Source organism: Leptosomus discolor, chromosome 4, assembly GCF_034619465.1.
Source record: "Leptosomus discolor isolate bLepDis1 chromosome 4, bLepDis1.hap2, whole genome shotgun sequence".
Lineage (NCBI taxonomy): Eukaryota > Metazoa > Chordata > Aves > Leptosomiformes > Leptosomidae > Leptosomus > Leptosomus discolor.
In genome coordinates, this window is record NC_141394.1 from 54635664 (window position 1) to 54649205 (window position 13542).

Consider the following 13542-nt stretch of genomic DNA (forward strand, 5'->3'; position numbering starts at 1 on the left):
AGCTTTCCAGGGACCTGCCTGCATAATCTTGTGTAGATGGCATTCCACTAATCTAGCTGGGAAGTGCAGCACATGAATGGTCTTGGCTCCTCAGAAACACTTTTGATAGTACGCCAGAGGCAGGTAAAATCAAGCACTTCTTGCCACCAAATGTGTTAAGTCAGGGATTTTGGAAGCTTTTCCATATTGTACATCTCTCTGAGGATGGTCTAAAACAAGCAATTTTTTCTATCGGCAAGGATTGCTTCCATTTTCTTTGGGTTCCTTATGCCTAACATTGTTTCTTCTTCAGGAGTTTGGGGGTGTGAATATTTGCGTGATTATATTAATGAAGATGTGAATTACTGACAGACATCAATAATTAACATTTCCCAGCCCATTACTTTATAATAACACCTTAACAATTTTTAATAATTTTGGCAAATTTGAGTGTAATGGTCTGTATTTTTTTTTTTTTACTTCAGCCATGTATTTAGGCTTTATTTCTTATTATTCTTCTGCTTTGTTTCAAACAGTCACAGCATTTCTGAATATGCAGCTGTTTGCCTGTGTTCAAGAAAGTCCTATAAATGGTTGCATATCTACATTCTCTAGGTTTCAAATCAAATATCAAAATTCAACAGAAGTGTTTTACAGCGTAAGACAAGGCTTTTCTGATTTCCATTAAAATCTGATCTTTGGGGGTATGATCAAATTGTCAGCCTTCTGAAAAGCATCTTCTTGCACAAGCTTGGTAGAAAGCAGAAATTACATTAATTTGAGCTACTGTTCACAGTATGTGTGATCTCCTTGTCCTGAACTCTGCACTGACTGGACCAAACATATCCAGTCATCACCTATTAGAAGACTGCAAGAGGTGAGATTAATTTTTCTTAAAATTCCTTCTGATTGCTGCTGAGTGCTAAAACTGAGAGAAGGAAAACTGATTTAATTTTCCCTCTTGTTTCCATATAACATACAAGATAAATAGGAAGATGCTTACTTTAAGAAGAGATGGAGAAATGGATTGGGATGGAAATCCAAATGGATAGGTGCAGAATAGGATAGAGATGTACTAGAAGGGATAGGCAGAATGGTTTATAAGTGCTTGAACATGCTTTTGTTCACAGCTTAGAAATGAATATGGGACTCCAGAATGTTTGCTCTCCTGACCTGTAGGAAAAATATCCTTCCTGGTTTTTACCTGTGTTGTCCCAGGCCAAATAGGCATATTCACACAGAAGGTAGAAGTCTGTTATTGTTGCGCTTTTAGTACCAGTGACAATCTGTACTGATGGTTCCTTTAATAGTTCTTTTTGATCTATTTATGCTGTTTTCTTTTTTGAACATGCAGGAAATGGCATAAAAGCCCAAGTTAGAAGAATGTAAGATTTCCAAGTCAGTTAAAGTTGCCTTTCCAGTCTCAAACAGCTTTTCTTGTATGATGAATTATAGACTTTTATTTATGTTATCATATTCTATTTTTTCTTGACACCATTGTCCATGGGATAAACAGTGGTCTACAGGGAACCAGAGCCCGTAATGAGGAAAGCTGTTGTTTCTAGGCCTCCCTGCAGGGCTTACTGATTGTAGCAAGTGGAAAGTGCAATGCACAAGTCAGGGAACTGGAGAAACAAAAAAATTGGTTCATAATAAAGAAGATGTGATGTTATAATATAGAATGAGATTTTTTTTCCCTGTCACTGCTGCAGAGATCATGTGTAATGTCGAGCAAAGTACTGGCATCAAAGTTTTCTCAACTGTTCTTTACACACTTCCAGTTACTGGGCCTCTTCATTTGTATAGCAGGGTTTACTTGCAGTTGGAACATGCTCTTGCAGCTACAAGTTAAGGTAACAGGAGCTGTTCTTTGAACATGTAAAATAACATCAGAGCCTTTACTCTCCAGAAAAAAAAAAAAAAATCACATACTGTCGTGTCTTAGATTGGAGAATTGAAGTTGTTACTCATTTTTTCTTATAACTTTCACCTTAATATCTCAGTGCCTCACTTTTTTCCGTGTAAAATGAAAATGTGAATGTTACCTAATCTTATGCTTCTGTTAAGACTATCATATTTTGCAGTTTGTAATACCCTTCCAAAAGTGGTAGAATAGAGGTGAGGCTGTAACTCTTCAATTAAAAGTTAGGAAACATATTCAACCATGCAGGGGGTAGTGAGGGGACCTACAGAGGAACACATTATAAGGGTGTGCAAAAGGGTGGTGCTGGTGGTTTTGCCCTACCTTGCTTCTGATTAAGAGGCATAAACATTAAATGGCACAAATTAGTTGAAAATTTTCATTTTAAAGTCTCATGTATTTTGGGCATCTTTCTGTAAAGTTAGAAACCTTCTTTAAAATATATTGTGTAAGTAGCTTTCACTGCAATAACTGTGGCCCCATTACACAGCTGGAAAATAATGGGTTTATTGCAAAATCGACATCGTGTGCTGTCCAAGTGGAGAAGGCACCTGGGAATGTAATAGAAAAGATTTTGAAATTATTCATGTAAGTTTTCATTACAAACACATTTTTCATACAAGGTTGTGTGTGTCAGTTGACTGTGCCTAAGATTTGCCTGTTTCTTGGGGATGATAAAATAATATTTCTGGCTTAGAAAAGCATGTAAACATATTGTAAAAGGATAATCCCCAGCTGCCAAAACTTAAGAGTAAAAATGAAGGTACTAAGAGAGTGTGTGTGCGCCATAGTGCATTAGAAAGGACTGCTATGCTAGGACCACAAGTAAAATTGGAAATCTGGATAATTAATTGCACTTTCAGTCAGTCCAAGCTGGAGTTATTTGTCATTTTTTAAAAACATACTCTGCATGTCCAGTGCTTGGTGGTACATCACAGGATCTGCTGTGCAACTTGCGGTTCGGCAAATTGTGAAGAATATCACGTTGCTATACAGAAAGGCTGATCATGAGTAGAAATTACTGTGTTTTTTTGTAGGCACATTAGAGGCTCCTTCTTTAGTCCCAAGGGCAGATTTAACAGGTGTAATAGCCTTTTCATGACTGTTTTCAAGACCTGTTGAGGTCTTTTAAAATGGTTCATTGACTGATGGCAGTTTTAAATGGCTTTGTCCTTGTTTCCATTGAGGTTTCTCTTCCAGGATTTTCTCTTGGTCTTCTTGTATTCAGTGATGTTCCTCTGAGAGCTATGCTGATGGAAATATATCCAAAATGGAAATATATTTCAATCCCTGTGGGAAATCTTGAATATCAGTTTCAGTGTGAAAATAAGTTCTTAAGACTCTTGCAGCATTAACTTTGTAGTACTGAGGCTAATGATTTTTCTCCTCAAAGAGCCCAAGAAAACAGAGAAGGTTTTTTGTCTCTTTATATATATGGAGCTAAGGCATAGATTGCCTGAAATGGCAAAAAGTTTGCAACAGAGCTGGAAAGAGAACCTTTATCTCTGGAATGCAAATTTTTCCTTATTCTGTAAGAACATCTTGCCTTGTGTAGGCTTTTTTTTTTTTATGATGTTGCTTCATAGTGCTTTTATAAATCAGCTAATTTTAATGAATAAGATCACGTATGGATTTTTTGCAAGTAACTTGATTTTTTTTTTTTCACTGTGAAAAATCAAGTCAAGCTTATGGTATTTAATAAGACAAGGCATGAAATTCAGTTTTACTAGAGAAAGTAATGAGTTTTTCAAATAAATTTTCTGTCTGCTCCTCAGCCACAAAATAACGGGGGATGTTTTATAAGTCAGAAAAAGAAAAGAAAGAATTTTAGGGAAAAGGATGATGGAGACTTGTACTGTGTAAGGGAATATTATCTGTATTTTCAGGTGGGATTTTCCTTAAAACGAAGTAGCCAAGGAGTGGAGGTCACTATCAAGGAGCAGCAGGAGTGGGACTGCTCCCTCCAGGCAGGCAAACTGGGAGCTAAGGTCAGGCTGTGCTGAGAGGCAGAGCCTGAATGCATCAGGCAGAGCTGGCCCTAGACATGGCAAACTGATGAACCAGGTCCAGAGTCCAATCAGAGACCCCAGTCAGCGGGCAGGACTGGTGCCAAGGCTCCAGTATGGCTCCAGCTAGGAACCAGGGCCAAAGTTAGGGCTGCAGACCAGCCACAATGTATATATGAGGGATCCGTCCAGGAGCTGGAGCTGAATATAAGGTTGTGCCTACAGCAGTGCTCAGGCAGGGCTTGAGCCTGTGGGCATGGTGTGAGTGAGGCCCCAGGTGCAGCTGGTCAGGGTCATTCAAGGCCTATTTTTGCACTCATGGCTCTGACAGTCACTATGGGCAAGTTGTCCTGGTGGATTCAAGAAATCAAAAGAATGGCAAAAAGCTGTATTCTAGGCTATAGGTTGTACCTGGTGGCTGCAGATTAAGGATACCAGTGAAAAGAAAACCAGCACAACTGAGGAATAGTACAAAACCACCCAGGTCTTGGGCCTCGGTTCAGAAGGAGTCCTGGTCATCACTGGAAGCTCTTTGAGAGAATGAGAAGAGACAGTTATTAGGGTAACATGAAGGCTGACAAACTGTCCCTTGCCAAAGTAAAGGCAATGGCAGGGCTGAGGGATACTGGTCTCCCATCAACAGCCAAAATTCCTGGTAAGAAACTGTTGTAAAGACCAGCATGCTTCAAGAAGTAAAAGGCTTACTTTGTCAGAACAGGGAGATAACTTTTTTTCTGATTTAGGTTTAAATTTTTAGGAATACACTTCTATAAACCACTTAGAATTGTTCACCTGATTCCTTATTTGTCATTGTACAAACCACTTGGGCCTCCTATGCTTCAGCTTTTCACATGAGGAAAAAAAAGAGGCATAACACTTTCTACCCTGCAGTTTAAAGCACTAGAAGATAAAAGCCATGTGTTTGAGATCGTAAGAAAAAAGTTTCCATCAAGCTTTCTTTTATGATACACTTACTAAAATCAAAAGATACAACACTAAATAATGAATTCCTGAAATTCTATGAAGCACTATGGCTTAACAACCAAATAAAGCAGATAAAAAATTAATGTAGCAGCATGGAGAGTCAATATTTATTAGTTCACATTTCTCATCTTTTTCTACCTTTCATCTTTTCTGTCCTTAAATTGTATTTGCATGCTTTGTGAAACTGCCAGATTTCATTAGCACCACTTTGCTTTCCATTTTGTTTCATTGTTGTTTCTATTCTTTTGAAGACGTATAAAATGAGATTAATTGTGTGCTCTGAGTTACCTCATGACAGACTGTTTTGTTGGAAGAGATTAAAAAGAACTTTCCCTCCTTTTGTAAGTGAAATGTTGGCTCCAGAAAGGGGTGTTTAAATGGGACATTAGCAGTGCGTGATTTTAGGACTGATCTTTTACTTAAGCTCAGTTTTTATTTGCCCAAGAATGTACTTAATCAACACATTATTGTGGTTAATACTTCACTGTTAAGAATAATTCTTTATACTAGGAATTCTACTGAGTGCAGCACCAAGTAAAATCCTGACATGAACATCATCATAGTCATTGATTTATTAATGGCTTCATCTGAAATTTATGTAGTGTGTTACCTTTGTGCAATCATTTATTGCAGTGCCAAACTGAGGTCATAAAAGCTTATGCTACTAAAAATTATTTCATTAGATATTTGGTTATTTTTCCTTGATTTAATTTTAAACTGTATTCTGCATGAATATACTTGTTGGTAGACATGTTATGAGGAATACAAAATTATGATGAGAATACCCAATGTGCATTTTTTGCTTTTGAGATGTAGATCATAAATATACTTTCCAGACTTTGTTAAGCATCAGGTTCAGAGAATAACAGAAGAAATGGACACTGAATTTTCCTATAGGAATAGGAAAAATGAAAATTTTGACTTTTTAAAATGAGAAATATGTAGCTATGTTGTGATCAGGTGCAAACTGACTTTAATGGTGGAAGAGATTCTATAACTGCTGCTGCTGAAACATGTTTTTTCATACCCATGATTTGCATTTGAAAGCTACAATTAGAGATACTTATTGTTCTTGGTAAACTTGGATACAAAGTTTGAATTACAATAGAATTTCTATGAGTAGAATGTTGAACTTTCATGCGATTTTATTGTTTGAACTTTCTGTTCTCATGCCTGGTTACACTTAATAACTGTATGCCGGCAAAGTGACAGGTTTTTTTACCTCCATCCCTGAAAGCTATTTCTCATTTCAGAAATATATGCTTAAAGTAAAGTTATTAGGGGATTTTGCTGATCTTTTACTTGGAGGTGAAACTTTCTGCTTTGTTTAGCTTTGTTGAGCAGCCTGACTGTTAACTACGGCTTTTGGGAAAAAAAGGAAAACAAAAAAAACCCAACCCAAAACCCAACAACTAGGTTCTGTACTGAATATTTGCTTTTAAGCTTGACATCTTTACTTTGCATCCCCGTGTAATTTTCACTTGATATCTTCCCCATCTGTATGCTTTACAGTGATTTTTCTTAGCCAGTGTTTTTTAAAGCAAAGGCTTCGATGTTTGATCCCTTTTGCATGGACTAAGGTCTAAACAAATTAATGGTGATCTACATCTCTGTATTTTAAGTGCATTGAAGGACTTTTAAATGGGAAGATGTTATGAGTTCCCTCCCTCTGAACATAATGGCCCTGCAAGGTATCTCCAGTGGGATATCTAACACTCCAGGGTTGTTTTTTGTCTCTTTAGGCATCTCAATTCCCCATATATCAAATGGCAATGAAGACTGTCTTCTAGTGTTCAAGGAGTTATAAGAATGTTTGAGGAATCCTTCCCCTGTAGAAAGGTGTCTGTGCTATGATGCTATTAAGTCTCAACTTGGTGATCTTTTGCCTGAACATCTAGGCTGAGAAGATCTATCTGTTTTAACTTTAGTTGGATATTTAATCTGATGCATCTATTTAAAGGAAAAAAAAAAAAGCTTATTTAATCCCATCCTAAGGTCAGTTTTTAACAGTTACTCTGTACAGCTGTGTTTGAGGTTATGCTAGATTGAACCTCACTGATTAACTCAGCCTGGATACCTATTTTTGAAATAACAAAAGTTAGATTGGAGGTGAAACTTTCTGCTTTGTTTAGCTTTGTTGAGCAGCCTGACTGCAAATACCAGTTTGCACTTGCTTGAATTTGATTAATTGGGGGTTTGTTGATGAATACATGAATTAAGACTCATTGTTCTAACCATCTTTTATTTCTGCTTGTTTCTTCTTACCCTGAAAAGTTTAAAATGCATTCTTTCTTTTCTTCTCTTTTCCAGCACTGTGTGGAGGAGAGAGTTTCTTGTGTGCCAGTGGGATCTGCATCCCAGGGAAACTGCAGTGTAATGGCTACAATGACTGTGATGATTGGAGTGATGAAGTCCACTGCAGTAAGCTTCTTAAACCTTGCACTTTGAAACACTGAATCAATTCAGGGAAACCTGAAAACTAAAGAAGGCTATTGGTACAGAATAGGAGCTTTGCACAGTATTTGCATATATTGAGACTTGGATTCCCTCAGTTGCCATTCAATGTATTTGCTCACTCTGGCCACAGCATGTGTTTTTTGATCTATCAAATTTTTTGCCCAGAAGCAGTTTCTAACATTTCTGCAAGGAGCCATGTGGAAATTAGAAATATTTTGGGGCATTTTTTTTTAAGGGATCAGAACATGCATCAGAAGAGCACTTCTGATAATAAACTGAAGCTGTTAGTTGTGTCTTTTTTCTAGTCCTCGGCATTGATTTTACAGCAGATGCAAAACCATCTGTTTAGAAAGTTCTTTTGGCCTCAACCCTGGATGTGGTTTATTTAAATAAATCCCAGTATATGGTGCAGTAGAAAAGAAAAATTAATATACATGCTTAATATCTTAATTTCTTGTTTATTTGTATGTGGTAGTGTGTGTCTTTAGAGCTTCTATGTGTTTTCCCATGTTGACAAAAACATCCTTGGACTACTACTAACTTTGGAAAAGCTGAGCAAATGTACAGTAGGAAAACAATGAAAAGGAAAAAAAAAAAAAGAAAAAAGAAAATGTGGGACAAAATAGAGATTATAGTAGGACATGATGCTGCAACAGTGTTCTGTGCATTCAGACTTTGGAAAATGTCAGACCTAGGGTTGAATTCCAGACTCTGAAGTTTAGATTCACCTCAAAAGATTTGTTCTTAGTAGTGATTTAAGAGCCTGGGCGTTCCAAGAGCCGCAGAGCTGCTTTTAAGGAAGTTGCTGACAGATTTAATCTGGGATACTCCAAGGAATAAATGATGGCTGCAATTTCCTCTTAGTCTCAATATGAATGAGGCTAGAGCTTGCTTTTCCTTTAATAGCCTGCAGTTTGTTTAATGGAGGTTGATAAAATTTCTGTTACATAAAAAGTATTGTATGTTTTTATCTTTGAATTTTTCCTGTCAGTGTTAACTTCAGTTTTAATGCAAGCTAAAAAATTGAAAAATGCCTATGAGACTGTGGGTCTCAAGTTCCATTAGAAATGGGAAAAGAAGAAATTACTAATATAAGAATAAAAATATTACGTGTCTTGAAAAAACAAGCACTATAAATTTAACGAATTAAGACTATCTTTAAAAGAGAGTCTGTCTGTTAAATGACACAGGGTTTATAGGCAGAGAATGTCTTTTAGTAAGATACTTGGTAAGATTTTGGGAGAGGGGGTGGAGGTCAAATAAGACCTTCTTGAATTGCACAGCAGAAACAGCAAAACTGAAGGAGGACTTATTTGCCTGAAAGTTTGTCTGATAAAAGGTATGTGTTTTGCTGCAATCCTTGCCTGTCTCAAATTCTTGAGTCACCTTATAGAATCATAGAATGGTTTGGATTGGAAGGGAGCTCTAAAGGTCATCTAGTACCACCCGCTTGCAGTGAGCAGGTACATCTTTAGCTAGATCACAGAATCACAGAATAGCAGGGGTTGGAAGGGACCTCTGGAGATGATCTAGTCCAACCCCCCTGCTAAAGCAGGTTCACCTAGAGCAGGTTGCACAGGACTGCATCCAGGTGGGGTTTGAATATCTCCAGGGAAGGAGACCCCACAACCTCCCTGCACAGCCTGTTCCAGTGCTCTGACATCCTTAATGTGAAGAAGTTTGTCCTCATGTTGAGGTGGAACTTCCTGTGCTGCAGTTTGGCCGTTGCCCCTTGTCCTGTCACTGGGCACCACTGAGAAGAGCCTGGCCCCGTCCTCTTGACACCCACCCTTTAGATATTTGTAAGTGTTGATAAGGTCCCCTCTCAGTCTTCTCCAGGCTAAAAAGCCCCAGGTCTCTCAGCCTTTCCTCTTAGGAGAGATACTTCAATCCCCTCATCATCTTAGTAGCCCTCCACTGAACTCTCTCTAGTAGTTCCCTGTCCCACTTGAACTGGGGCCCCAGAACTGGACACAGTACTCCAGGTGTGGATCAGGTTGCTCGGAGCCCCGTTCAACCTGATCTTGAATGTTTCCAGGGATGGGACATCTACCACCTCTCTGGGCAGCCTGTTCCAGTGTTTCACCACCCTCATTGTAAGAAATTTCTTCCTTATATCTGGTCTAAGTCTACCCTCTTTTAGTTTGAAACCATTACCCCTTGTCTTTCTGCTATAGGCCTTACTAAAAAGTCTGACCCTGTCTTTCTTAGAAGCCGCCTTTAAGTACTGAAAGGCCACTCCTGCAGGCTGAACAACCCCAACTCTCTCAGCCTTTCCTCATAGGAGAGGTGTTCCTGATCACTTTTGTGGCCTTCCTCTGGACCCACTCCAACAGGTCCATGTCTTTACTGAGGACTCTGGAGCTGGATGCAGTACTAGGGTGTCACCAGAGTGGAGTAGAGGGGGAAAATCACCTCCCTCAATCTGCTGGCCACACTCCTTCTGATGCAGCCCAAGATATGGTTGGCCTTCTGGACTGCAAGTGCACGTTGCCATCTCATGTCCAGCTTTTCATCCACCAGTACCCCCAAGTCCTTCTCCACAGGGCTGTTCTCAATCTCTTCGTTCCCCAGCCTGTTTTGATACTGCAGATTGCCCCAACCCAGGTGCAGGACCTTGCACTTGGCCTTGTTGAACCTCATGAGGTTTACACAAGTCCACTTTTCAAACTTATCCAAGCCCTTCTGGATGGCATTCCATCCCTCCAATATGTTAACCACACAACTCAGCTTGGTGTCATCTGCAAACTTGCGGAGGGTGTACTTGATCACACTGTCTATGGCATTGATGGAGATGTTAAACAGCACTGGTCCCAGTATGGATCCCTAGGGGACACCACTTGTCACTGATCTCTATCTGGACATCAAGCCATTGACCACTACCCTCTGGACGCAACATTCGAACCAATTCCTCACTCACTGCATCAAATCTGTATCTCTCCAATTTAGAGAGAAGGATGTTGTGGGGGACTGTGACAAAGGCCACGCAGAAGTCCAGAGAAATGACATCCATAGCTCTTTCCTTGTCCACTGATGTAGCCACTCCATGATAGAAGGCCACTAGGTTGGTCAGGCAGGACTTGCCCTTGGTGAAGCCATGCTGGCTGTCTCAAATCACCTCCCTGTCCTTCGTGTACCTTAGCATAGCTCCTAGTAGGGTCTGTTCCATGCTCTTCTCAGGCAAAGAGGTGAGACTTGACAGGTCAGTGGTTCCCAGGGTCGTCCTCCTTTCTACGCTTTTTAAAAATGGGTGCAATGTTTCCCTTTTTCCGATTGCTGGGGACTTCACCTGACTGCCGTGACTTCAAATATCATGGAGAGTGGCTTGGTGATTACACTGGCCAGTTCCCTCAGGACTTTGGGATACATCTTGTTAGGTCCCATAGACTTATACATGTTCAGGTTCCTCAGGTGGTCATAGACCTGATCTCTTACAGGGGGAGGGCTGTAGTCCCCATCTTGCAGCCCATTCACTAGAGAGGTGTGGGAAGAGAGATTGCCAGTGAAGACTGAGGCAAAATGTCATTGATTACTTCAGTCTTCTCCTTGTCCATTGTTACCAGCTTGCCAGTCTTGCTCATCTGAGGGGTACACTTTCTTTAACCTTCCTTTTCTGGTTGACATACCTATAGAATCCCTTATTATTGTGTCCCTTGCCAAGTTCAGCTCCAGTCATGCCTTGGCCTTCCTGACCTCATCTCTACACAACCAGGCAGCATCCCTATACTCTTCCCAGGATACCTGTCCCTGCTTCCACCATGTACATTTCCTTCTTGCCCTTTAGTTTGACCAGCAGGTCTCGACTCAGCCATGTCAGTCTCTTGGCTTGCTTTCCTGATTTCTTACACCTGGGGATCGAGAGCTCTGGTGGTCTGTGCAAAGTGTCCTTAAAGATCTGCTAGATGTATTCTGCACCCTTGTCCATCAGGGCAGTTTCCCAGGGGGTCCTATTGACTAACTTCTTGAAGAGCTGGGAGTTTGCTTTCCTAAAGTTCAGGGTCCTGTCTTTACTCTTTGCCTGACCTGTGTCATTCAGGACTGTGAACTCCACCAGTGTGTGATCACCGCAGCCCAGGCTGCCTCCAATCTTGATGTCACTGATCAGCTCACTCTCTTTGGTGACCATCAGGTCTGGTATCGCATCCCTTCTGGTAAGGCTGTCTGTTAAGAAATTATCCTCCATGCACTCCAGGAGTCTCCTGGATTGCCTACAGCTTGCTATGCTACTTTTCCAGTAGTTGTTGGGGTAGTTGAAGTCCCCCAGCAGGATGAGAGCCTGTGAGTGCAAAGCCTCCTGTAGCTGCAGTAAGAAGGCTTTGTCAATAGCTCCCCTTAATCAGGCAGCCTGTAGTAGATGCCATCCACAAGGTTCCCTTTTTTGCCTTGGTCTCTAATTCTTACCCATAAGCTTTCAACCTGCTCATGGCTGTTCTTCAGAGACAGCTCTTCAGACTTCATCCGTTTCTTGATGCAGAGGGCAGCCCTTTCACCCCTCCTTCCTTGCCTGTCCCTTCTGAATAGCCTGTAGCCATCAATAGCTGCAGTCCAGTCACAGGATTCATCCCATGAAACGTCAGTAATGGCAACTAGGTTGCAGCTTTCTAGCAGCCCAGTGGCTTCCAACTCCTGTTTGTTGCCCATGCTGCATGCATTGGTGTAGAGGCATTTCTGCTGGGCTGTTAGCTTGTGTTACTTCCTGCTCATGTGACTTTCTTAGTCATACATCTCTTTCACAAAGGGTGAACAAGTTGATGACTGTTTTAGTAATAAAATACCAAAAAAAAATGTTTATATACATATGGTGCTGCATGCCACACTCCAGAACAGTGCCTTGTTGAATTGAAGTGACAGAATTTGTACATATCCACATATCTCTTTAAACATACATCTTTAAAACTTAGGACTCCTAAAATCACCTCTGAGTGTTGGGCTGAGGTGATTCATGGTCAGAGGGACACATGATGCAATAGTGAAGTGGTGAAAACAGGGTATGCATGAATAACGATCAAAGGATTGCTGAATGCAAAAGATTGACCAGGCTTTATTTGTGTTTAGTGGAGTATAGAATAGGAATTTGTATTTAATTTTATGAAAACTGGGCTTGTCCCATCGTTAAAAAAAATTTAAGTTGTTGAACCTTTTACAAATGACAGCTGCAAAACGCCTATCTTATTCTGATGGAAGTAACTCACTACCCTATACTATAAGTTATTGCCAGTATCTTGAAGAAAATGTATGTTAAGACTCTTAGGTTTTCATCAAGTGGTTCTTGCTTGCAAGGAAGTTTGTATTATTTTTGTTTACCTTGTCTGTGGGCCTGAGAGCTGCTATGCCCTAAAGGACATTGTTGCAGCTACAGAGATGCGAATGTAAACAGGAATGGGGGTATGGATGGAAATTAAACAGTAAACTTATCCAGAGGAAACGACATAGAAAGGCAGCTTTGTTTCATTTGCATGAGGAAATGAATAGATACTGATAGAAACTGTCAGAGTTACAAACTGATCAATAAGGATAAAGGTTGCCAGAGTACTTCATGCTGTTGCACACTCAGAACAAGTAATGTATAGAATTTTAGTCACAGCTAATTGTTCTGCTTACATGAAACTATAACTTAAATATTTTCATTTAGTTTGAGGTTTTTGGTATTTACTCTTTCATCTTTTGTTCTTTTAAAGCTAAATTAACTATTGACTATGAAGCTCATGGCTCCACCGTATGATTTTACTTTATGTCCTGAAGCACTGTCCTTTGCTGTGTGCTGTAAATTCTGTTTGGACTTTCTAAGATTATGTGAACCTTGTAGAAAGCACGAATAGTTCTGTGGGGGAAGAGGAAGAAGTGATTCATGTTCAAGTTCTAGAGTTGAGCTTGGTAAAGCCTTGAGAAATTTAAAGTTAGAGCACTTACCTAGGAGGTGGAACACTTGGCTGATATTGATCTGGAGGGATAGAAACCCCACTGCACCTTCTGGGAGAGTGCTGTGCCTTTTTAGTGTGCAATATACTTAGAAGGACACCTTTCTTTTGCAGTGAGACCACTGTGCATTCGTAAGCACAGGGCTCACATGACAAGAGGAGAGAAGCAAGCAGTAACATGATTCTGTTGTTTAGTGGTTGAGCATCTCAGCTGAGGGGAGGGACTTGTGTTCCAGTCCCTGCTCTTGGAGATTTTTCTGTATGTTGTCCAGGAAAG

At 40.2% G+C, this 13542-nt stretch overlaps 1 protein-coding gene across 1 annotated transcript in view; it reads left to right on the top strand.

Annotated features, from left to right (window-relative positions):
• The window catches only part of CORIN (corin, serine peptidase), a 156427-nt gene that overhangs the window by 85958 nt on the left and 56927 nt on the right, over positions 1 to 13542 (top strand). Inside the window, exon 6 of the mRNA XM_086464230.1 lies at positions 7201 to 7311. Within this exon, the coding sequence (XP_086320356.1) occupies positions 7201 to 7311 (111 nt within the window). The remainder of the gene's footprint in view (positions 1 to 7200; positions 7312 to 13542) is intronic.